This window comes from Patella vulgata, chromosome 4 (genome assembly GCF_932274485.2).
Source record: "Patella vulgata chromosome 4, xgPatVulg1.2, whole genome shotgun sequence".
In the NCBI taxonomy this organism is placed as follows: Eukaryota; Metazoa; Mollusca; class Gastropoda; family Patellidae; genus Patella; species Patella vulgata.
In genome coordinates, this window is record NC_065882.2 from 26,626,275 (window position 1) to 26,653,438 (window position 27,164).

The window sequence follows — 27,164 nt, forward strand, 5'->3', positions numbered from 1 at the left end:
GAGTTGCTCGCGTCATTCATAGTAGTTACTTGGTTGACTGCGAGTTGTTTTATAGAATTGGACAGTACCAAAACATTACTACAATGGCTGACGTTGAACAAGCTCCCGCCGCTGCCGTAGCAGCACCTGCCAAGGCTGGCAAGGTAAAGACACCAAAAAAGAAGGTTGCCAGTAAAGGAGTCAAGAAGCCATCTAATCACCCGAAATACAGTGAGATGATCAAGGCAGCAGTAGGTTCCCTGAAAGAAAGGGGTGGTTCCTCCAGACAAGCCATCTTGAAGTATATTATTCGTACATACAGTGTTGGAAAAGATGAGAAATCTGTCAACAGTCACCTTAAATTGGCACTAAGAGCTGGTGTGAAGAATGGTAAATTGAAACAATCCAAAGGTTCTGGTGCTTCTGGTTCATTCAAACTCGGCGAAGATAAAGCTGAAAAGAAACCCAAGGCCAAGAAACCAAGCGCCAAGAAACCAAAGGCTGCCAGCAAACCAAAAAGCCCAAAGAAGGTTAAAGCCAAGAAGCCAGCTGGAGAAAAGAAACCCAAGAGCCCAAAGAAAGTCAAGAAGCCTAAAGTTGCGAAAAATTCACCCGCGAAGGCAGCTAAACCCAAAAAGGCAACAAAATCGAAAGCAAAGAAAGCCAAATCACCAAAGAAGGCGAAAACTTCAAAATAGAAAATGTGATGTGTTAGAGGACTAACATTATAGACACCGTGAGTGAACATACGGAGTGAATCATCATCATGTGCTAGGAAATTAACTGTTTATTATTTTGTTGTTCATAATTTCATTGACGTTTTTATTCTATTTTCATCTCTGGTGCATACCTTCATCAGGCAGCGTTGTTTGTTTCAAGTAGAAGCATTCACTAGGACATTTTCATGACTACTAGATATAGATATAGTTGATCATCGTTGACTCATTATCATCATCGTATCGTACTAGACTAGTTCAATCATGTAAATATACATCGTGCTATGTACATTATAGATCGTTATTTATAGTTATTTCATATTCATTATGTTTATAAATCTCATTTTCATTGGATAAAATTTGATTTTTTTATAATTTATTCTTATTTACTAGGCCTAGCAACGGTCGCACTGCCAAGTGCAAGTCACTGGGATTCTGGGTCGATCTCAGTGTTGGTCGAGAAAGTTCCTCGATATTTTCCAGTGGTGCAGGGGCGAGGCAAGGCAGTGTCGAGTCGTTCGGGTAAACTATCCGTCGAAATACATTATCATGCATTTGATTTCATTTATTATGTTACGGATGGCCGGGCTTGCACTAGGAGTAGGAATCTTCGGTTTGAACGAAATAAGTTCTAGAAATGAAGTCTGACTTGCTGGTAACATGCCCATTTGGGCGACGCATTTTGCAAGGTTAAATTGTTAGTGTGGGTGCATTGGTGAACTGAAATTGTTTTTAGTAGTTTCGTGACCATCTTTGAGTTAACTGCAGAAACTTTGTTACGTGTGTAACTGTAAAACATGTCTACGAAACACATTTACAATTTACTGATTTTGAACATTGCTAAGAAAATCCTCACTTTTCCCCTGAGCAATTAAATTAAAACTGACATCTAAAATCACAACATATTAGTCGATTAACTGCTTTATATAAAATGAGGTTGTTATCCACGGTAGCCAAAATGACACAGGATGCCGATAACTCAGAGGCGCGTAAACATTTTTAAATGGAGTTGCTTCCCTTTACGCACCGCACTGAAATGCCCATATTCAGAAAACAATAGATAAAACCAATAGATAAAACTGGCACATTAAATTCAACTTCCCCATGTAGGTCCAACCCTTTCATTCACATGAGTACAGTTAAAATATAGATGGTAACCAAACAATCATTTTAACTTTGCTACTCTTGTTTAACTTTGCTACTCTTGATCCTTTTAAAATAAATTTGAAGAAATAAGGGAAATCATCAGTTACTGTTACCGATTAAGCGACTGCTGCACAGACGATTTTTATCTCACTGATATCTGTGAAAAAGAAAGAATTGTTATTTGAGACTGCAAAAGGCCATCAGTTCCAAACTATTCATCAAAAGAATTGCCTGTCATTAAATAAAAAAAACCCCTTGTACTACCTAGTTTCGATTAATTCTTTTCAGAAAATTTAAACCATAGTTCTGTTTATTAGTGTATATGTTACAGTCAATGTAAATCAGGCAATGTGTAGAATGCCTTTGTAGAACTAACCCCCACCCCAACCCTTACCCTAAACCTAACCCTAACCCGGCAATGTACACATTGACTGGTATATTTCAGGCATTGTACACATTGTCTGATTGTAGACATTGACTGTCACATATATAAGGTATACATCAGTTGAAGTTTGTGTTAAAATTCTAAAAAAAAAAATAAAATAAAATAAAAACCCCAAACATTTACAGATTCGGACAAAAATTGAAAACAAAAGAGTTCTGGGTGCACTAATTCGCTATAAAACTATAACAAATTCTATAGAATACTATAGTATTCTCATATAAAATTTTTAGCATAAATCTGTAGGAAAAATTATATGATTTGCACTACAGAAGCTGTGGGATACCTGGGGACGTTTATTCCTACAGGCCCCTGAAATTCTGTAGAATACTAGAGAATTTCATCCTATAGAAAATGGGATACCCCCCCCCCCCCAAAAAAAAACAGAAACAAACAAAACAAAACAAAACTACAGAAGCTGTAGAATATCTGGAGACGTTTATTCCTACAGATCCCTAAAATTCTGTAGAATACTTGATAATTTCATCCTATAGAAAATGGGATACCCCCCCCCCCCCCAAAAAAAAAAAAACCAACAAAAAACAGAAAAAAAAAAAAAAAAACACACACACAAAAAAAAAACACAAAAAAACCCCCAACAACAACAAAAAAAAAAAGCCCAATAAACCAACAAAAATCTCTAGAATTATATAGAAAACTACACCGATATTCTGTAGGACTTTTTGCTAGGGGTATACTTCGACTGACAGGGGACTATTGCCATCGTTAAACCGATATATCGGCAAGTTAACAACATGTTAGAGTTTACTCAGAAAATAACCCAACCGGTCATCATGACAGTCAAAAATACACGTTAAAGGAGCTATTCCGATTTGAACAGAGTCTCAAAAATAAAAATCTTAGTACATATGAAATTTAAGCACCAAAATAAAAATATAGAGGAGTGGTGTATTTACCTTGTCTCAAAATTTCAGCTTAAAATATTGAGTCGTGTGGACGTGAACGTCAAAAATGTTTATCCGGACACGTAACCCTTTTAAAGATTTCGGGTCAATTTTTTCGTTGGGTGTCCTGATAATCGATTCCCGTTCCTTTAGAGGTCTATACTGTGAATGACCCACATCCTGTACTTGATAGCGAAAGGTAAATTTCACCTACACATTATTTTTATAAAATAAAAGTCTGGTTTTATCCAGACACCAAATAATACATCTTGGGACACAGATTTCCATTTCCAGATGAAGGCTGACAGGTTTAAGTTGTTTGAAAACCTATCATATATACCGAGTTAGTTTGCTCGGCCCTAAGGTAGAGGATGTTAAGCTATCTTAACACAAAAATAAACAGTTTTATTCTCCAAAATATTATTATCGGGATTGGCCCTTTAAGGAATACCAGTTATTTCCATGTAAGCTTCTTGGTCACAGTTTTACTTCCGTTTTATAATATACCTTTAGTCTACATAATACAACACATTCTATAGATGTATGTATTGTAGCTATAACTATGAGATAAAATCAAAGGTAGCCTACACCAATGGATGAGGTAAGTCAATGATCTAAATAAACATTTCGTTCCTTATAATTGTATGAAAGGATATATTTAGAGTAAACAAAAAGAAACTACACGTAGTTCGAAAAATGTGTAGGCTGTTAGGCCTATATTGAATAACTCAGCCATTTTGTCCATTTTTGCCTCGTGAATTGTATGCATGTATATTTAGTTGTGTAACGCTACGCCAGTCCAGGTGTAAGTGGGAAGGGTTTCTTCATCTTTATGCGGTTGTATGTAGCCACTGCAGTCACGATACGATACGTATTGCGATTCAGTTGCTACGATACGATCCGTATCACGTTTCATAACCAGGTCAATATCTACCAAGAAAACAGCAGGATAAATGAATAATTTATATTTTTAGTCCTGTCGATGTCGAAGAAATAAAACTGTTTTATAACACGATATTGATGTGGATCAAAACAACGACCAAAACAAATCTAAGAGTGTTTGTGTATGGATATTGTGTGGCGTGGATAATTAAGAGTGACAGGTTACTTTACTGAAACATAAAAAACCCCCATCAAAAAGAGAGTCGTAATACATCGGTTCAGCGTCTCGCGATTCAATGCGCGAATCGTGGGAAGTGAATCGCGATACATCGATTCAATGATATATCGTGCCAGTAGTAGTTGTATGTCGACATTTGTAATGAATGAATGAAAATTGGTTTAACGTCCCCACCAACCGGGGTAATGATGATGGACATACGCCACACAGTGTGCTATGAGGGATATTTTGCCCGGATAGCAATTGTATTTCAACTGTCAAGGGTTCTTTTACGTGCACGCCATTACACTAGAAATCGTTTTTTTTTGTCCTATCTAAACGACAGACATTAATTAAACATTTCCCACTTGAATTACAATTGTTGATGGAGTACGTCGCCAACGTCGCCAGAGAGATCATTTTGTGCCGTCTAGGCTTATAATATTATTTAGACATTTATTCACATGACAAGCCTTAAATCAACTCTTAAGACCAACGGATTGCCGAGATTTAAATAGATATAAGAACACTCGTGAGATTTAAAAAATTAACGATAAAATGGATACCGTTGCTACAATAATAAACAATCTACGCCATATCTTGTCAAAACTTGTCACATCTTTTCATTAACTATTATAGCAAGACCAGTCAGCTTTTTATTGTAATCTTACATAATTCATCTTTAAAATGCAACGTCCCCTTTAATTTGTGTCAAAAATAAAATTGTCGATTTCACTGAATTTTATGTTTTGATTTGTTTTGTGGTAGTCATGATAATCATAAACACTGGAACTGGAACTTTTTGGAAGTGATTCAAGCATTTGTGGCGCACCATTTTTCCTTCTTTATGTCGTTATAAAATGACTTTGTCATTCACTTTGCCCTTTTGGATTGTTTGAGGTATATTGTTCTATATTTTGTTTGTGTTGGATATTTTGGCTCTATAAGAGTTCATTGTTATTGGTTTGAATGTTCAGTTTATACAAACAAATAACAAACATATAACATATTGAATGTGCGAACAAATTAAAACATTTTATCTGGCAGGAATACAATCATACACTATAAATATACTTTATAATAATAAAATGGGATTCGCTCTTGGTAAAAATTAAATTTAACTATGGAGTTCATATCGTGTGTGTTAAAATCTACCAACAAAACCATCAATGGGATGTTCTAGCTAGATTTTCAGTCTACAGGCGTTAAAATAATATTGCTCAGGGACCTGTTTCACGAAATTTTTTAACTACGATAAAATCCAAATTTTAGTAATTTGATTGGATAATATTAGATTGCTTTTAGTGCTTAGCCAATCAAAATTGAAGTATCTGCTAAAATTTTGATTTTATCTTTAGTTAAGATTTCGTGAAACAGGCCCCTGTTTTGCAAGGCTTGGGTTATTCTGAATATGATATTAAATGGTGTCTATGTATAGCTCTATTCTTTGTAACCTTAAAATAGATTAAAGTGGGTCAAAAGCAAATAATCAGTGTAATATGAATGAATATAAACTGATTTACAACTAATTTTTAAACATTTTATTGGAATTTCTTTGTTTGGTGAAATACGTGTGCAGGCCAAATCGAATGGTAGTCGTTTGCGCCTCGGTAAGTCCAGTCTGCACGTTTATCTTTTTGTCGTTTTGCTTTATTCATACAAATGTTTTTTAAATGTTCATTGTGCCTTAAATATCGAGGGGGTTTGGTGGCCGAATGATTAATGCGTATGCGTTGTATTGTAAGGTCTGCCATAGAGTCAAGTGGCGTGGTTTCGCCCCCCCCCCCCTCTCCCTCTCCCCCCCCCCCCCCTCTCTCTCTCAAATATTGTATATCTGGAACCCATATTTTTACGGTAAAATAATAACAACATTAAACATACATTATGCAAGAGCTAAATCTGCCTATCGCAGGTCTTTGTTAGGCCTGAAAATTTATATAAACTATTAATTTGTCATTTATTAAAGATACATTATGGGAGATTATATAAAGAGCTGGCAGTTCTCACTATAATAGTTAAAAACTAGATAACGTAAAGGGAATTTGCTGAAAATTTCGGTCAGATTGATCGACTCTGAACCGAGATTTTAGCGATTGAATTTTCGGCTTTGACTCGATCATCATTACTAAAGTCGGTACGATAAAACAGCATAGTCTCGATTATCCATTTCATGAATAAATTAAGAATGAAAGTGGGGCGCAAATGATATCCTAATCCAGTAAACATCACAGGCTAGCGTTGACATCGAGGGTTGATTATGGTCTGGATAAGTTAAGTAATGTCTAATTAATAATTTAGATCGCATTTCAGGCCCAAAGAAAGACCTGCAATAGGCAGATTTAGCTCTTGCATACTGTATGTTTAACATGAAACGACCTTAATCAACTCTCGATATCATCTTATTGTCGGATTGTCACTGGATTTGAATCCGATCTGCTGCTCAACGCTTATTGATGATTAAACCAAAAATTGGAAAATGTTTTTTTTTATTGTACCGACTTTAGTAATGATGAAGGAGGCTAGGCCGAAAAATCAATCCATAATATCTCGGTTCAGAGTGGAGCAATTTGACTGAAATTTTCAGCATATTCCCTTTACATTATCTAGTTTTTAACTATTATAGTGGGAACTGTCAGCTCTTTATCTGATCTTCCATAATGTATCTTTAATTTAAATTGACCAATATTAAATTACAATTCGTGTTGTTTTTGTCGAAGATTATGGATATTGGCCTAGCTCCTAATCATTCAATTTACTCGATGTATTTCAATGTGAACACAAACTATAACATCCAAATAAATTACATTTATTGTCTTAACAATAATAATAAGATCGCTTTAAAGTTTTGTAAAATGTCTTGTTTGTAATTTAAGGACAGGCAGAGTTTATCACCAGAGGAAGAAATCAAAGATCAAATACGATCTACACATCAAAATGCCTTTCTAAGATATTACTGGAAACATTTAAACAGGTAATTGCTATTTTATCTTAAAAAAGATAATACTTTAAAACCCCAGTAATACCAAAATTTACTTACATATTGTTTATTTGTCAATATTTTAAAGTCATGAATAGCTCTGGATTGCATAATTAATGAACGTCTGTCAATACAAGTGTTACTCAAGTGTTTTATTAGAATCTCAATTTATGGCCGTATTCCACTCTCCACCATTTGCCATGTTAGCTAGCTTGGTCAAAGGTAAGCTCTAAAGTGTGGAAACCAATTTTTGATTTAAAAAACGCCCCATATAAATCGTCCATCTTTCTGTCTACGGTTGAAAAACAACAATCAGTAACTTTTGTTAAAGACATTATTTTAGGTCAAAGTTTGGATTAGAGTTACAATACTGTTACAGTTAACAAACTCGGTTTTATGGTTTTTATACCACCAGTAAAACAATTTAGATTATTAGTCTCAATTAAAATTCGTTCTATTGTACATTTAGGGAGGAAGCAATTGAAAAGTTGAAATATTCCCCGAACGGAAGTTTCCTTATTCGTGATAGTTCAACAGAAGATGATTATGTGTTAGTCCTAAGGTAAATATGCTGCCTTATATTGCTACGAATAAGCGTATATATCGTTTAAAGTCGTCGCTAGTTTATTGTCAGTCATTATGTAAAAGGGCAAAATTAGTATAAAATATCAACCAAAAAATTGTTAAACAAGCACATGGATCAGGAACCGACCATGACGTCGCCGCAGCCCGTTTATATTACATATTTTAAGCGAATGGATGGCCGAATGGTTAGCACGTGTGCGCTGTATCATAAGGCCTGTAATTGGGTCAACTGGCGTGGTTTCGAATCCTTGGTTGTACGTGACAAGAAGTAGGGTCGCCTGTCCAACCTCGTGGGTTTTCTCCGGGTCCTCCGGTTTCCTCCCACTGCTAAAGACCCCTACGCGCAAGCGAATTATTGAAATAAAAAATTAAACCATATGTTAGTCCCGAAATGACCTAGTTTATGTCGAGTGGACGTTAAACTCCATTTCTCTCTCTCTCTCTTTTGTAGTGTAAACGGGTCAAACATAAGCGCGCCGCACTGAAGTGAGGTGGGGAAGTGTAAACGCTATCCGGTCTGAGAAAGGTTTCAGTACGGATTACTGCGCATGCGCCAAATGCACCATGACCTTTTCCCGCGAAATTTGACAGTTCTGTCATCAGTTCTGTCAAAATGGCTGCCCAAACAAAATCAACCGCCATAATTACATGTATTTTCATCTGGGTAATTTTCATAGAGACTGAAATTAACTTTTCTGTGAAGAGTTCCACATTTGGCGTGTCTGGACCGTATCCACTGTTTGCTCGCTCTCCACTGTCAGATGTATACGAATAATACCATGGCTATTAAGGATTTTATCCGAAAATACACGGTACACCAACCTATTTCTATATTCTAACAATAGATAAAATGGCAGCTATTCGAATCAGTTCTTTGGCGTGATCGGCACAATAGCAATTGGAAAGATTAAAGGGGCAATAACACTCTTGCTGGCTTGACAGCTCCAGAAAATAAAAAATAGCCTTATTCTAAGTACTAGATGTATTAGTGTCTTACCTGTTGTGTAAATTATCCATTAAATCCTATTTTACTTGTCGAGAGGGTTCAAAAATATTTTTAAATCCAAGTCACATTTGAAAAGCTTTACGTCAGGCTTTTTAAATCATTTAGTTGAATTTTTCCAATTTTTTAAATTAGGTGTGTTAAGATGAAATTTGTATCATCAATTAATTGGAATATTGTAAAATAGTACAATTTGTTGACCAGAATAAAGATTGGGACATATTATTCAGTTACAACAAGAGTGGTATTGAGCCTTTAACAGTTAATTTCGACACACACAAATTTGACAGATTTACTAAAAACTTAATATCGTGGTTGTAGCAGGTAGGCCTATGATATTAAATAATAGAGGAAATATTTTCTATATTTTACAGAGATAGAGGGACCACTAACAATATAAAGATATTTTGTAAGAATGGTAAATATGGCTTCGCGGAGCCATTTACATTTAACAGTGTTGCTGATGTTATCGATCATTATTCTGAAGAATCTTTGCATAAACACAGCAACATCTTAGACACAAAGCTTCTATATCCCCTGTGTCTTAGTATAGATGAGGTATATATTATTTAATCATGTTTTCCAGGCACAGAACTCGCGGAGAATTTGGTCTGTATGATATGTTATTTTAGAGTATTACTAATGTTTAGAAAAAAACGTAACCTATATATTATTATATTATAAATTGTTGTGAATATAATTATAAGGATGTAGGCTACCAGCATAATCAGATAGTAGTATAAGTAAACAGTGATTTAGAAAGGTTCACAAACACAATTCCCACAGTAAAAAACATCATTTATAATCCCACGGTTATATATAAGCTGTTAAAACATGAGTATGAATAGTCGAATGATACTACTAACACCAGTTTGTTAACCAAGCATAATATGAGCTGACCGTTTAAATTTTGGACATGACATTGATATATAAGCCCTTTGTAGTTTCTTTATTCTAATGACTTATTTTGTAGATCGTAGAGTGGGGCCACGGTGGCTAAGTGGTAAGTGTTCGATCCCTGCATTGGCCGAGAAAGTTCACCGGGATTTTCCGACGTGGTTTCCATTCTTGTCAGTGGTGCAGGACAGAGGGCCTGACAGGACAGCTGTCTAGTCGTTCGAATGGAACGAAAAACCAAGGCCCCAAGTATAGATTGGCGTGCACGTAAAAAAATCCCTTGGCAGTTGGAATTCGATATAAGAGTAGGCTGTCCGGGCGAAATTTCCATCATAGCACATTGTATGGCATATGCCCGTCTTCATTAGCCCAGGATAGGAGCAGAACAGTAGGACGTTAAACCCCATTTCATTTCATTTCATTTCAGATGGTAGAGATACATGGTATCACAGAAACCGACTCTTTACATTATTTTATCCATGTAGCCCAGTATTATCAACATCAAAAAAAATGTTTAGACAACGAGTTTGATAATATTCTAAAGTTATCACAGGTGACGTATATTAACACAAAAGAGATTAAAATAAAGGAGTAGTTGATTAGCCAGTGAAATGGTCTGTTTAATCGGGCTTTATGCTGTGTACTTATGAAATTCAGAGGGTCTCTATTATTCGAGTACAGATTATCCCGGCTTCACCTACATTGAAGTTTGTCTGGACAAGATTAAGCCTAATTATGGACAGAGAAATGTCTAGATGTTATGACCTGAAGAAACCCTTTCTGAAAACCGCCCAATTGCTAGATTAATGGTGTACCGTTTCCATTAAACTATTTCCTATTCTACCTTTTTCAGGAAATAAACCTTTCAGTAACATTACTTGATGCTTTAAAACAAACAATAGAAATATTTAATGAACAACTGAAAACTCTACAAGATAATATGGAAGCGATAGATGTAGCGGACACGGAATCGTAAGTCAATTCAATGAACTAATGTTGATATCACTATGTGGGAAGGTTCTTTAATTTACTACTATAGTTACAGTTTTTCAGTTAAAGTTTATAGCCCCTGAATTGTGGCCGTACTTTGTTGTCGCCCCGGGCGTCTCTCAATAACAACATTTAATCGTGTTAATAATCTCAATAACAACATTTAATCGTGTTAATAATGCGCCGACCATTACCACACTGAAGCGTTAGACTGGATAACCTGGTCTAATACGCCAGACTCGCTTCTACGTCACTCCTTTTCTGACTTGCATAATATAGAGACAGGCAAAGCCGTATATAGATAAAGTTGCGACAACTGTGAAGCCAGAAATTTCATATGACGTCATGAAAATATGACGTCAAGTGTACAAAGACGCCATCTTGGGTCCCAAGTATTTGTACCTACTCACTATCTATTTTATGTCCTACCATACTGTTGTGTCGAAGTTAGCTGCCCCCGACAGGGATGTAGATAGATATGTCATAGAATTCCGCGAAAAAGAGATAAAACATACATTTTTAAACGAAAAGTATAGCTGAACAAACTATTATTATTATTATTATACAACAAAAAGCGAACATTATTGTTATAATTATATAGTCTAATTCATAAGAAAATGAAATGAAAGATACACCAGATAAAAGTGCTATTAAATCATATTTAACTTGCATACGCTTTTAAAAATCAGTTTTTTTGTGCAGGCGGGTAAAGTGAAAAATGAAAATTTAAATAGTAATTTGGGAGATAAAACCTTTTTGCCTTCGGCCGTCAAGACAAATGCCTGATTTTTTGATCTGGAGCCATTCCGGATTGTGTGTCAGTTTTCGGTCATCGATCATTAATTGTATCATCAATTTTTCGAAAATAGAAATTTCTTTAAATTGACTATTGGATAAAAAAATTTAAAATCAGCGTAGCTTAAAACCAGTGTAAGTTAAAATCAGTGTAATTTAAATAAAAGGTGTCTAGTGTGACATGTGTTTCGGGCATATGTTTCATCAGTGACATGTGATACGAGATATCGCTCTTCGAAACTTTCTGGTTTCTTTTGAAATTTATTTCGGGTAAGGCGTTATCACTCTGCGCCCATGTGTAAATAATAATATTAATCTAATATATAAACCGCACAAATTTAACAGATACAAATAATGTACATGTTATTCAACAGGTAGACAGACATTGAAGGGCCCATTGAAAGAGACACAGTTGGTTTAGAGTTTCTCCGACTCTTTTGGGTATTTGCGCCCCATTTCCAATGAAATAATCATGTTGTTCTGATGCTCAACTAGTATCAAATATATATCGTGTCTGAGGTTTATTACAAATCGTCTCTAGCATGTTCCACACATCTCAACATTTATCAGCTTTTTGTTCAATCTATAAAAGCCTACATTCCTACACAATGTTTTGTTTAGTCACGTACACCTTAATGTCGACAAATACGTAAAACTGTGCAAATAAGAAATTTCTATGATATTATTCAACCGAAAGGTCCTATATATGCATGATATAATATTTATATTCAAGTTAAACGAACCGCATCTATTCATTTTAAATCTTCATTATATTCATTATAACATCTACGGGTGGTTACGTGTATAACTAAAAACTATGATTGGATCTTTATTGCCAACATTTCAATGTAGTTAAAATTGACTACACCTTGTCTATTGCATCTAGATGTATAAAGCGCGTTAACAATATATTCATTTAAGAGCAACTATGTCATTTCGGGATTAATATACCACATATTACAAGTCATACCCAACGGAAAGAAATGACGATTAATGAAAATTCCACCATTTTGGATTTCATTTTGCCGGCCATTTTGAATTTCTACCATAAAGAATTCTCGAAATAAAATTTTTGAGAATATCGCTGCCCTTTTATTACCAAATTAATGAAGTTTTTTTAATTTTTTTTTTAAATTTGGCAGTCAGTTTGAAAGAAATGCCCGCCATTAAATGAAAAATACATTTTTAAATTGATGTTTGTCAAATTCGATTTTTCGACACACTTCGCTTGTATAACCACTCTGTGTTTAAGAAATTTAAAAATAAATTATTTATCCTACGACCACTGAAAGACACTGATTACGATATAGCGCTCTCGATAATTCCTGAAGAACGCCAAATTGAATTATGTTAATCATGTCATTTTGCCTTGGCCGATTTTGAGTATGATTTTGTCTGACATATTATCGGGGGGTTGGATGGCTGAATGGTTAGCGTGCGCGCGCTGTATCATAAAGTCTGTCATTGAGTCGACTGGCGTGGTTTCGAATCCCCTGTTGTACGTGACAAGGAGTAGGGTCGCCTGTCCAACCTCGTGGGTTTTCTCCGGGTCCTCCGGTTTCCTCCCACTGCTAAAGACCCCTATGCGCAAGCGAATTATGGAAATAAAATTAAACCATACGTTAGTCCCGAAATGACCTAGTTTGTGTCGAGTGGACGTTAAACCCCATTTCTCTCTCTCTCTCTCTGACATTATCATTGAACCAAATTGCATTGGTTTCTTTTGCAATTTTTTTAGGATAAATTATAGCCCGTAAAAAGTTATACCAAGAAAAAAATAAAACGTTTTGCTAAGTAAAGCTATATGACGCCATGACGTCATAGTTTTTATGGCGTCATAGTTGGGACCCAACATGGCGCCTGTAAATGAGTTGTCGTAACTTTCCCTATATATACAGGGCTTTGGAGACAGGTAGTGGGCAGCCATGTTTTGACGTAGTGTTACTAAAAATAGACGGGTATCCCTAATGATGCCGTTCAGCGAAAAAATGAGTAAGCTAGAAGATTTTGTTAAGCTTTTCTTTAATGTCTAAGATTGCTCTAGCCAAATTAAACGTTGATCGTGCGACATCTTATTTTTTATTGTTATCTTAAACCCAAACAAAGCGACAGTTTAAATTCAGCTCTTATCTTATAATCAGATACAATCGTAGGCTTACCGGCTATGGCAAATCGCTCATATTTCATTTGATTTATTGCCGTATTTCTCAAATTCCAAAATATTAATTATTGTTCCGTTAAATTCCATTATTGAGAAAAAAATTGCATAGTTTCGGCTCTAATCCACAAGCTAAACATAAACTACCGCTGCATTTAATTGGTGTTGACATCTTTATTACATACTTCAGCGTCCGATCATGTTTTTGTTTACCTTGGTAATGTGCGCAGAAAGAGATGCGCACTGCCGGGAGGATTTTCTCCTGACAAGTTGGGCGACCTTCGGTTATAATTTTTTCACGACTAGTGGTCGGAACTAGAAACCGAACGCGAATGGTCCGGACCATCGTCTGTTCAAAGATGGCTGCCCCCAGGGACATGGTGATGACATTTTACTTTGCTTTAGACCTAGAGCATAACCCTGAAAAAAAAACTTAACCCCAAGGAAGGTCTATACATCTCTCCATGGAGGATAATGAATCCCTGTGTTACATAGTTTCATAAACAAATAATACTTTCATGAAGTTAAATTTGCGCGAATCAAACTAATTTTAGAGACGACAAAATTCCTTGTAACTTGACTTTACTTTTTGCATAGTGCAAATATTGAAATAATGCGTAATTTTTAGATTTACATAGATTCAGACATAACATACGAGACAAAATTATCTGCCCATAGACGTAGCAACCATTTAAAATACATTCAAGCTTTCTTAAAATCATATACTTAACAAAAATAGATTCTTTCTACATATTCTACACTTTCGTTTCCTTGACACCGCCATCTTGGAACTACTCCGACGATGCTACAATAGCATGGTTCAGTATTTTCGGACTATGGTCCGGTCTAAATGAAATTCGGATTCAGTTAGTTCGATCATAGTCAAGAAATCACGATAACCGAAGGTCGCCATGGCTGACCGCTACCTGTCACTATATTGAAGTCAGGATAGCTCAGTGGCGTAGGAACAAGCCTGACGTCATTTAGAGCAGGTTGTCCAGTCTAACTGAAGCGTGTGCAGATCTTGATGACGTAATGAAAAGTTGTACGGTGTGACGTGACATCCCCGTAGTTCATTCTGTCGTTACATATATGGTAGCTAATGCTTCCCCAAACCAACAAACTTCCTCCAACTGTTTACGGTTCACCACGGCCGACGCCACAGTAGCACCCCCCCCACCCCATCAGCGTATATCAAGTTGGAATGTGGATTCATCAGAGAAGAGAACACAATGCCATTGTTGTAATCGTAATTGTCGGTAAATCGTTGCCCAAACCTGAATGGTGATCTGTAGCGGTGAGTCAGAGTTGGTCCAACGAAGGCTGTGTGACACACAGTCCGACAGAGTTTAGTCGGTGACAATTTAATAATGTGGACCCCTCACAGTAGCTGCAGTACGACAAGCCAGCAGTATGTTGCAGTGTCATGTGCCAATGTCGAGGCGTTGTCGTCCAGTTTTTGGTCTATCTATAGTGGGCCGGTCTCAGGGTGGTGATGCGATGTTATCCAAACGTTCGGGCGTCGGTTCTGGCACTCATGTCGCCTTGAATCAAATCTTGTATACCCCCAAATTGATTGGGTTTTCCAATTATTTCAGAATATCAAAGATCAATGGTTGTTTAAAGAATCGGATTGAAGATGTTGAAACAAACGTTCATAAGCGGTTTGAAATCTATAATAATGATAAGAAACTCTATGAAAAGGCTGCTGAAAATTTATGTTGTAAAAAAATCGTATGTAAAGGATTACAACAACATGTTGTACATCTGAGAAGGTAAAATTAACTATTATGTGAGATTTGACTAGTACAGAACTTATTGAAATTGTGAGAAGAATTTAATAGTCCTGCATTGAACTATTTGAATAGTTTAAAGATGCATTATGTAAGATTTAGATAAAGAGTTGACCGTTCTTCCCTTAATAGTTAAAAAATATATAATGCAAAATGAATATATTAAAAATGACAAGATGTGGCATAGATTACTTGTTATTCGAGACTTAGCCTCAATTCGCTATTTTTAAATTAGATTATTAAATGGCGACTGTGTTTAATTCGTTTAAATCTCCGTCATTCTATGAGCTAGAGAGTTGGCTATAGGCATGTCATGTGAATAAATCTCTAAATAATAATTTATATAGCATTTGAAGCTAAAACAAAGACCTGCAATAGATCGATTTAACTCTTACATAATGCATCTTTAACGTTGGTCTCTTGTGACTCTTTACAAAGTAGCCCTTTAATCGAATCTATTTGGGAGAAGGGCAGCTACACTACCATTATACATTTTAGAATGCATTAGTATAAACGCCATAATAATATTACCCTGCATTTTTAAGTTAAGACACCTGGGTTCTTAAGTTTTGAATGAATTGTGCTAGAAAATGTATAAGTGGGTTGCATACAGAGCAAATTTCAAGGTTTTGTCACTTGTTTATAGTTGGACCTTTCACTGCAAAAGCGATTTACATAGTGATAGACACTCGTGAAAGGAAGCAAGTCTTTAACGCAATGTCATCCACAGTCTACTTTTTGATCAATTGATGTCGTTATCTTACCGTGAAAAGTTGGGCTTCTGATATCCAATATTTAAGACAAAATAAAAATTTTAAAATTGGAACATGACAGAATGCTTTCGAGTGCCATTTGTAATCAAGCGACTCGATGAACGAGGCTAAACATATCCATGAAGGAGAATTACTACCGATGTAGACTTGAATAACCAGACGTCAAAGGCTGCCATTCAATTTGGGAACCACGGTGTCAGTGGTGCAGGACGGGGGCGCGATAAGGACAGCTGTCTAGTAGTTCGGGTGGGACGAAAAACCGAGGTTCCACTTACACATTGGTGTGCACGTAAAAGATCCCCTGACAGTTGGAATTCGATATAAGAGTAGGCCGTAGTGCCGCTGTTCGGGCTAAATTTTCCTCATATCATACTGTATGGCGTATGCCCGTCTTCATTAGCTCAGTTCGGAGCAGAACCCGTAGGACGTTAAACCCCATTTTATTTTCATGTCATTGCCATTCAATTTGCCATACTTCGCCGAACATAACTGATTAGAAATTACACTGCAACAGAAACGATTGAATGTTAATGAGTTTATATACATTCATGTATATACATTCATGAGTTTATATACATTCATATTACATTATTATATGCGTTGCGACCCATTTGTGACAATTTCGAGGTCCAAGAGAATAGCGATTTAACTCCTTTAGCATGAAGGCTGTTGTTCCACATGCTATGTATTTGTTGGTTTGCTTTTAAAAACAAATTTCTTTCGACCTTTAGATTATTTCAAATTGACATCTGAAATATTCCTTCACGTGTGCCCTTTTCTTTAAATGTAGATATATACAAAACCTGAAACTAGTATCAGAAAATTTCCTGTCTGTGATGGTCGATGATGATAGAGATGGCGATGTATTGCACCGTAATCCACAGTTTTGGTTGATGAAAGGTAAAACTAAGGAGCAAGCAGATGAGATTTTAGCTGATAAACCACGTGGTACATTTTTAGTAAGATACAGTAAAGGTGATGCTCGCTATATTTTATCAGTCATGTAAGTGATGTATTTTTCATAATTTCGCTGGTTTTAGTGTTGGATTATATGCTTAACCATGTAGGCAGTGACAGGGGCGGATCCAGGAGTTTTTGCAGGAGGGGGTTTGTCCGGTTCCTGAGAAAAGGTATCCTCCCCCTCCCTCATCGACTTGAAATTTTATGAGAAATAAAAAAAATGAAATGAAATGGAGTTTAACGTCCTACTGTTCTGCTCCTAACCTGGGCTAATGAAGACGGGCATACGCCATACAGTGTGCTATGAGGGAAATTTTGCCCGGACAGCGGCACTACGACCTACTCTTATATCGAATTCCAACTGCCAAGGGATCTTTTACGTGCACGCCAATGTGTACACGGGACCTCGGTTTTTCGTCCCATCCGAACGACTAGACAGCTTTCCTTGTCAGCCCCTCCGTCCTGCATCACTGACAAGGGAAAACCACGCCGGAAAATCTGGATGAACTTTCTCGGCCAATGCAGGGATCGAACACCCGACCTCCAGGCTAGCGAGCTAGCGTCTTACCCACTTAGCCACGTGGTCCCCTTTTGAGAAATACATGGTCTCTATCGTCATTTTGGCGTATATACATACACATTGATCTTTTTAAACAGAGACATTCAACATCCTGTTTGACATCAATTTTTATTATGAATTAATACGATGACATTGTGATTCAATTTTATTGATGCAAAGCATTAATTGTGATATCCCACATGTCTATATCATTATCTCGCGCTTTGAGTGCCCATCCTGTCGCACCATCTGACGATAAAGGATAAAGCCCAATTATAACACTTTTCTCATAAAAAAGGTTGGATTACAAAATTTTTTATGTAGCTGAGCAGTGTCGGATATAGATGAGACCCTATAGGCTAATCTTCTAGACGAAGTGTAAGGAAAATTATTGAGAGAATTTTTAGAGACTACACAGTGCGTATAAGAAAGGCATACACGATAGTGTCAAAGATATTATAAACCTTGGCCACCCCCACCCCCAGCAAATTTAAATCCCAACCCCCAGCCTATGGTGTACTCCGGTACTGCATGTAGAGATGTTAAATTTAAAAAAAAAAGTTTGCGTGCAAAGAGAGAGAGAGAGAGAGAGAGAGAGAGAAATGGGGTTAACGTCCACTCGACACAAACTAGGCCATTTCGGGACTAACATATGGTTTAATTTTATTTCAATACTTCACTTGCGCGTAAGGGTCTTTAGCAGTTGAGGGAAACCGAAGAATCCGGAGAAAACCCACGAGGTTGGACAGGCGACCCTACTCCTTGCCACGCCAGTTGACTCAGTGACAGACTTTATGATACAGCGCGCACAGGCTAACCATTCAGCCATCCAACCCCCCTTGCGTGCAAGGAAGATGTGCAGCCAATTAACCTGTTCACCTTAGTCTTGCCCGTCTTCTTGTTCTTGGCCGGCATGCTTATTCTTTGGACGATGATGCGTCGATTGAAAAGTTTTGAAGCCACAACTCCAAGATGGCGGTGATGACCCCATGCTCGGTTCCTAGTTCACATGGTATGCTCGTGCATGTTTCCTGACAATTTACTATATGTCAACTGTAACCCACACACTTCAATTTGTGGGTTACTTTATTCTTTTTTTATACCGAAGACTCCCTTTTTAAAAATTCCTATATTATCATCTCATTTTATAGATGGGCTTAAATTGAAAATATATAACTATGTTTTATATTTCAGGTGTGACGAGGAAGTAAAACATTTTGATATTTTCTATTCACCTATTCATCAATCATATGGTTTAAGTCCAAACACCTGTTTATTTAAATCATTAACAGAATTAATCACCAAATATCGTCGTATTTCATTAACAGAACATTTCCAAGTTACTGATCTTAATCTAATTTGTCCAGTCATAGCTGTCTAATACCCCCAACACACACAGATTCTTGTAAAAAATAATTGTTTACTTTGTTTTGTAATAGTGCTGAAATTGTTACTACTCGTTAGTAGGCTACCGTGTTGACGAAACGAAAAATCAGAAGTACAAAATATGAGTTCACGATGTTAACATGGAGTGGCAGTCGAGTGAACCTGGAAGCATGGGTCACAATTATCATTATGTTTTAACTGAGATGTATATATATATATATTATCTGTATAAAATATGTATATATAAATAAATTGGTACATATATTTTTATTTTAAAGTGAGCTTATTCCCCTATTAATCCCCTATTGTTGTATAAATTATATATTATTTATCTGTTAGACAATGGGGCACTGACTGTATATTAATAACACAAATGAACACAAGGTCAAAACCACGTGACATAAAATAAAAATATGGACATTACGTGTGGAAATTGGCGTAAATACAAAGATGGAAACAAAAGGGTCAGATTCGTGAACCTGACATAGATAAGTCTAGTAACATGTGTTATGAAATGACCACAAGTAATGACCAGAGTTAATGGAGGTAATGATAGAATGTAAGTAACATAAGTATACAGAAGGATTTTCAAAGAGAAAAAAACGAAATTTGGGGCAATAGTTCTTTGGTTGTTGGGGAACGTGTCTTTCTGACCTATTTTATGTCTTTCCCTTTTACGAGACACCCACGAAACACTTTGCGACACTGTTGTCGCTCTAATACTGTGATATGAACAGGGCGAGCTTTTACATGCCCACTGTTTAATACAAATTGAAACTACAATATTTAAGGAATGAGTCATATAAATTATTACTTTTGCAAGTTTAAAGGAGCTAAATCGCTAATATTTGGGACCTAGAAATGGACACAAATGGTTCGTAACGCATATAATAATATATCATGAATGTATATAAACTGATTTATGTTCAATAGTTTCTGTTTTTACTGTAAATTCTAATCAGTTATGTTTGGCGAAATACGCCTGAAGTCTCAATCGAATGACAGTCTCTAGCGTCTGGTTATTCCAGTCTTTCCAGATACGAATATAGGTCACCGTTTGACATGACTTGTGGCACACTGATTTGCAGTGAATATTCGCTAGGCCACGACAATCACTGATAAGGATGACATCGATGCGACATTAATGAGCCACAAATATTAACTTTTTTCCTCCGACAAATTAATTTCTAAAACATTTTTTTTATGTATTAGAAAAATAAATAAAGACGTTTGAAGTATTTGTAGGTAAAAATTATTTCCTATTTTAGTGTAAATGGGTATTAAAATGAGTAAAAGGCGTCATTCTGCTCGAATCAGTAACGTCTTATGTAAACAATGCACGCGCCATTGAGCCAATGATAGACGCCGCGTGATATGACGTCATGTGTTGAAGACAGTCATCTTTTACAGAGATATTAGAAGACTTTCGTAATACTCTGTAAAACAGATTGGACTTGTGGAATATGTCTAATCTCGTTCTTCGAGCCCCTTGTTAAGAATGGCACTGAAACGCATTAATATGGTACACCATTCGTGTACCAATGGTAAAATGTTTATTTTGTCTTGAGTTTTGGATAAGCCTATCAGAAGCACAATGTCGAATACTTTGGATGATATTGAGTTAGAGACTTTAAATCAGTTTATATATATTCATATTACATTATGGCGGTCACGGTGGCTAAGTGGGTAGGACGCTGGCCCGCTAGCCTGGAGGTCGGGTGTTCTATTCCAGCATTGGCCGAGAAAGTTCATCCAGATTTTCCTTCGTGGTTCCCCCTTGTCAGGGATGCAGGACGGAGGGCCTGACAAGGACAGCTGTCTAGTCGTCCGGATGGGCCAAAAAACCGAGGTCGTGTACACATTGGTGTGCACGTAAAAGATCCGCAGACAGTTGGAATTCGATATAAGAGTAGGCCGTAGTGCCGCTTTCCGGGCAAAATTTCCCTCATAGCATACTGTATGGCATATGCCCGTCTTCATTAGCCCAGTTCGGAACAGAACGGTAGGACGTTAAACCCCATTTCATTTCATTTCATTTTCATATCACATTATTATATTATTATATGCGTTGCGACCCATTTGTGTCAATTTCTAGGTATAAATGACCATACGAGTCACATGTATTAATATAAATGACGGTTATAAGTTGTATGGGTGACTGTACCCAGTAGTTGTTCAGAATGTTAAGTATGATGGACCATATTAGGGTTTATCAGAGATGTATGTCTCAAGTTGTGGAAAATCGGACAGAACAGAAGCAATGTAGACTTGTAAACTGTCCCAAAGAGTCCGCAAATGAGAAATAGTTGGGGACCACTAAATGCATGAACTTCTTAACGGCGTGTATCATCAAATAAACCTTGTCCAAAAAGAAAGAAAAAAACAAGTTGACGAACAAAAAAACGATGATTTCATATGACGGACAACTGTTTTTTGTTCACCAACAAAATACTTCCTTCTTTCATATAACACGGTTAGCCATTTGTAAATTATCCTCATTGGACATCCTCGTGTCTGTAATAATTGAACAGTTTTATACAAGTTGAACAAATGTAGTTCTCTTAAAGTAAATATAAGATAAGTTGACAGCTTCTAACAGATGAAAACACTTCAATGACAGAGGTTAGTGATGAATATTTTGTATGATCACATTATAAACACGTATGACATACGATTTCCTAGTAAATTTTAATTTTTGTGTCAAGTGTACATCTATGACTATTCTTTATATGTATAAATAGTATAGTCGCGAGAACTACATACCTGATATAAACAAGTAATAATGGATAGAAAAAAAGATAATAACTGTATGATCCTATTTACTCAAGAGTTTTGCAATCTATTTATGTAGGTTTATCCCTATTTGTAGACTGTAGGGTTGATGTGAGGGGTGAATGGGGAAGCTTTATATGTTGACTTATTATAGTTTCATTTTTGGTTTAGTCGTAATATTTTGAACAAAGACCCGAGAAAACAAATCAACATATAAAACTCAACGAAATAGACACTTTTAACATTGATCCAAATAAAAAATTCATTTACATATTATGAATGCGATGATATAAAATGCCGTACTATGTTTTCAAATATTTCCAAAATCAGTGTCGTCATCGTTCTTTAAATTCTATACGGGTATTGAAAGTACTAAGACGGGCGGACATTATTTTCATCATAGAAATGAAAGCAAATGAAATGATGTTTAATGTCCTATTTTTCTGTACCAACCGTTATAGTGAAGACAGACATATACCATGCAATGTGTTATGAGGAAAAATACTGTTTGCAACGACAGCCAGTGAACATGCGGAAAGATTGAATTACTGAGTCGAGTACATAATGGCTGCAACAGGTTCCATGATAAGACCCTGTTATCCGGCCCGTTTCTTTTTCAAACTTCCATTGGTTCGGACGTTTAGGAGAATTTTTACACCGAGTGACTGTTTATCACATGTGATAAGGAAGAATTTCACACTTTACCCTTCGGTTACAGACCGTATTATTAAACGATTTATATGAAGTTTACAGAATATGATAACATTAATAATTTATTTATTGGTTAGCCAAGAGATAATTGTCAACATTATATAGAGGTAGAATCTTTAAGAAATGTAGAGACAAGGAAATCAAGTATAAGTGAATTAAATTATTACTGGGAAGATATTACCAGGTAGGTACATGACCTCTACCCAATTTATACACACAAATATTCATATGACCTCTACCCAATTTATACAAACAGATATTCATATGACCTCTACCCAATTTATACAAACAGATATTCATATGACCTCTACCCAATTTATACAAACAGATATTCATTTCATCAAACTTGCCATGTCTAAAATTTAAAACATTGAAATTAAACGTTTATAATACTCTGTGTGTATTATGGTTGCTGTTTAACAACCATATACATCGTTCTATTGGAAACAACGAAACTACCTAGCCGAGAAGATCTATGGAGGGGTATCGGGTACAAAATACGATGTAACAGTAAAAAGTAGGGATCCATCTAATAATAATAATAATGATATTTGTATCGCGCAACTATTCAATCCACTCTGTCCTGAATGGCCTCCATATCCAAAAATTAGTATAATTGTTTTGTAATGCGGTTCTACTCCGTTTCACATCTGACATACACACAAAGACTAAATAAACCTATTCAATTCCATTAAAGCGATAATTTCATATTTTCTAAGGTCAAAACATAAATATGCTCAATAGGTTGTCAACTCACTATTATACGCTCATAGGTATTATTCTCCCACTTAAAAATCCTTTGACTCCGGAAATAATAACACAATTACCTCCCTTGTGTTTGTATTCCCCCCATGGAATAGCTATCTCCAAACGTTTGAATTTGAAGTTGAAAATGATATTTTTGCCAATTTCTCAACTGGAAATAGTGAATTATAGGATTAATAGGATTATTCTTTAACAAGGTAGGACAGTTTATAGATACCATCTATTTTAAGGCTTTATTTTAATAAATTTTAAAAACATAACTTAAAAATAAATGGAAGCAGAAAAAATACTTCTGAAAAATTCACAAACTAGGTCATTTCGGGACTAACATATGGTTTAATTTTATTTCCATAATTCGCTTGCGCGTAGGGGTCTTTAGCAGTGGGAGGAAACCGGAGGAAACCCACGAAGTTGGACAGGCGACCCTACTCCTTGTCACGCTTTTTGCGATCGCTTTGGTTTGATTGTCCCCCTAAAATTCAGTTATTTAAAAGATCTGTAATTTTGGGGAATATTAATTTTTTTTTAATAAAATGTTACTGAAAAGAGATGTGTATTATTGTTGTCACCGGTTAGGTTTCCCAGAAAAATTTAATTTGCGTTTTCAATTGATAAACGTAAAACCATCAAACCCAGTGTTCTATCCAGTGCCGGAGGAGTGGGTGGTCATAAGGTTTGTCATTGAGTCAGGTGGTGTGGTTTCGAGTTAGATCGCGTGTCTAATCTTGTAGGGGTTTCTGTGGTTCCTCCGTTATCCTCCCACTGCTGAAGACTGCGTGCGAAATGATTTTGTTTATTTCATTTAGAGAGGAAGCCAATGAAAAATTATTGGATGCTGTTGACGGAAGTTTTCTTGTTCGTGATTCGTCAACTGAGGGAGAGTATACTCTTGTCTTGAGGTAAATTATTGAATAATTATATAATTGATAGCTATTAAATCCAAATGGCCGTCAAACAATGACTAATAAGATATTTAAAAATGTAAAATAATGAGAAAATGTAAGCAGCAAGAAAATGTCAGCACACAAGAAACGTGGTTTACATTTAAAGTTTTCTTTAGCGATTACACTTGCAGATTTAGTACCAACTGCTCGTTATGAATATTATACCAAAAGTTTTAGTGCACAAATACACTGAATGATAGCCTTCAAAAAATCATATATTAGTCTGAATATCCTTGCCGAATACCTTTGAAGAGGCATTAGTCCAAGATATCCAGACCTATATTAAAACACTTAATTGTTTAATATCTTTGAATATGTTTTGTATTTATCAGGAAAAATGGAACAAACAAGTGTATTAAGATATTACATCAAGATGGAAAATATGGTTTTGTTGAACCATGTACATTTAATAGTATATCAGAGATTGTTGATTATTTTTCAAAGAATTCTTTAGAACAGTATAACCCAGCATTAGATATTAAACTTCTATATCCCATATGGAACAACAATGATGAGGTAAATATATATTTTAAAACCTACATTAATTTATTTCACCTTTAGATAGTAGTATTTTACATACATGGATTTCTTTCACCTACCCACAGAAGTGAAGTCAATTTTCAAGATTGTATGGCTCTGTACTTTGAAAAGGTATGGCCATTCAGTGCCTTGTAGCAGTAAGCATTAAAGCAACGATGCCCAAGAAGCCAATATTTACATTTTCCAAAATATAACGAATATGAGGACTGAATAGTATTTTTATAGAGATTTAGAGGATTAAATAAACAATCTGGGTTAGATGCAATATTAATCACGATGTTCACAGATATAAATGAGTTGTCGTTGATTTACGATTTCAAGTCAATAAATCTAGCTGCGTAAAACAAAAAGTAAGTACTTGAAATTTTCGATGACCCTAACTCAAGTTATGATTTGTCGATTTGCATAATTTCTAGACCAATATGCTTTTTTAATAAAGACTATATACATTGTATACCCTCATTAAAGGCGTTCACAAAGCTAACTTGATTAGTCGATTTGCATAATTTCTAGACCAATATGCCTTTTTTATATTTACTAAACAGCAAAAAAAACCCAAAACGTCAGTACGATTTCAAAATCAGAGAGGCACTTTAATCAAAACGACTTACTAAATGGATCGAAGAAATTTTGACACATTAGTGATTAATTAATTAATCACAATTCCATGACATTACGAGAAGGTTTAGAGTCTGTACACAATCTATACATCAATATCTGGTCACGTCGACGCCATATTCTGGTCCTGCCATCTGCAGTTGATACGCAATACCGATTCTTATCTGTGAACATAACAGTTCTCCATTGCCAGTTCTGGTGTTGTTGGGCAAACTGTAGACGTTTACGTCGATGGCGAGGGGCGAAGATCGGTCCACGGTAAGGTCTACGGCAATGGATGTTCTCTCTGGTGGGTCTTTCGTGTGTTCCCAATGTCTGACGTGCTGTCTCAGATGCCTGTGAGAAGGGATTCTGCACGTGCTGTCGCACAACATGGCGGTCTTGTCGCCTTGTGGTAAACCTTGGTCTACCAGTTCGGGGGTGATCATCCGTGGTGTTGGTGACCCGAAAGCGTTGCTGAAGCCTGTAGATGGTCCGAACATTGACCTGGAAGTGATTTGGCTACGGCTTGGGCAGTGTGGCCAGCGTCGAGTCTTCCAAGTGCCTGGTTCCTCTGGGCTGCTGTGAGTCGTGACATGCTGCTGACGTTGTAGTGTGAATGATTCAACCAGGTATGGGGGTGCATTTTATAGGGCTGGTCCCGGTGAACAGCACGTGCAACATGAGTTGCATGAAAATCATTGAGAACACATTACCATCTCAGAAGTCAGGTTGCGTTTTTGAGAACATTTCCTGGGTTCAATTCTGTGTTTGGAAAGGAGCCTTATTGCTCAGGTAAAGTTGGAGATGTGGTTACCAATACACAATAAAAACATTTGGCAAGTTTGTTGCAATGCGTCTATTCAGAGTAACATACTAACCTGACATTTCTTTTGCTGCTTAGTATATATACATTTTATAGCCTCATTAGAAGCATCCACAACGCTAATTATAAGGTTTATATCTTACGTATTTGTGTACATTCGTTTAACATCCATATTGAATAATGATATATTTACAGCTAGCTGTATCATATGAAGATATAGAAAGATCCATGCATTATTTAGTTGAAATCAACACATCACATCTAGATCTGGTTCAGTCATTTGAAAGAGCTAAAACAAAACTTGACTATGTGCATGAGGTATGTAACTAAAATAGTATAGACTGAAACGATTCCCATTCATTTGTCAATTTATTGACCTATGGGGGGAATACGTACGTCGGCCTAATCCCAATTTATAGCAGGGTGGTCCTGGTTATGAAGTGACTGATCCGATATTCAAATACATCCACCTTCACCCATTAGTTTTGGAATATACATCTTATAGAATAAATATTGTTACTTGGTAGTATTATATTCAAGTATGAAATCCAAGTCACAACTCTCTCTAATTTAGCTGTCATTTGGTGGCTACTGCGATAGTTGAGGTTCTTGGGATTTTCACACGGAATCCAAGCCTAGTAAACCGTAGGTTTTAATCAGTATTTTCGTCAGTTGCTTTAATGATGCGATGGCACCGAGCAGAATGATCATGGTTGAAGTTTTAGGATAAAACGGCCTATGGTTGAATAATTTTATGAGATGGCAACTGGATATTGATTACCCGATGTCCTCGATACACATCATAAAATCACTCAAACCTATATTTTCTACAAAATCACGTTTATA

General features: G+C 36.1%; 2 protein-coding genes across 3 annotated transcripts in view; both read left to right on the plus strand.

The window, feature by feature from the left end:
* LOC126818340 (histone H1-delta) lies at positions 1-1,070 on the plus strand. Its single transcript, XM_050545702.2, has one exon. It carries the CDS (start codon positions 84-86, stop codon positions 675-677), a length of 594 nt encoding a protein of 197 aa, XP_050401659.1. The 5' UTR covers positions 1-83; the 3' UTR covers positions 678-1,070.
* A 2,587-nt stretch (positions 1,071-3,657) lies between these two features.
* LOC126818334 (phosphatidylinositol 3-kinase regulatory subunit gamma) overlaps positions 3,658-27,164 on the plus strand; it is a 31,054-nt gene continuing 7,547 nt past the window's right edge. The window contains exons 1-9 of one of the 2 annotated variants that reach the window (XM_050545686.1): positions 3,658-3,789; positions 7,161-7,258; positions 7,734-7,826; positions 9,227-9,410; positions 10,177-10,302; positions 10,603-10,721; positions 15,291-15,467; positions 17,049-17,261; positions 18,972-19,433. In XM_050545686.1, the coding sequence (XP_050401643.1) occupies positions 3,781-3,789; positions 7,161-7,258; positions 7,734-7,826; positions 9,227-9,410; positions 10,177-10,302; positions 10,603-10,721; positions 15,291-15,467; positions 17,049-17,261; positions 18,972-19,158 (1,206 nt within the window). In that variant the 5' untranslated portion in view covers positions 3,658-3,780 and the 3' untranslated portion in view covers positions 19,159-19,433. Of the gene's footprint in view, positions 3,790-7,160; positions 7,259-7,733; positions 7,827-9,226; positions 9,411-10,176; positions 10,303-10,602; positions 10,722-15,290; positions 15,468-17,048; positions 17,262-18,971; positions 21,786-22,723; positions 22,831-24,217; positions 24,311-24,687; positions 24,872-26,513; positions 26,637-27,164 lie in introns of those variants that run through there. The other variant, XM_056100713.1, reaches the window with a different exon arrangement.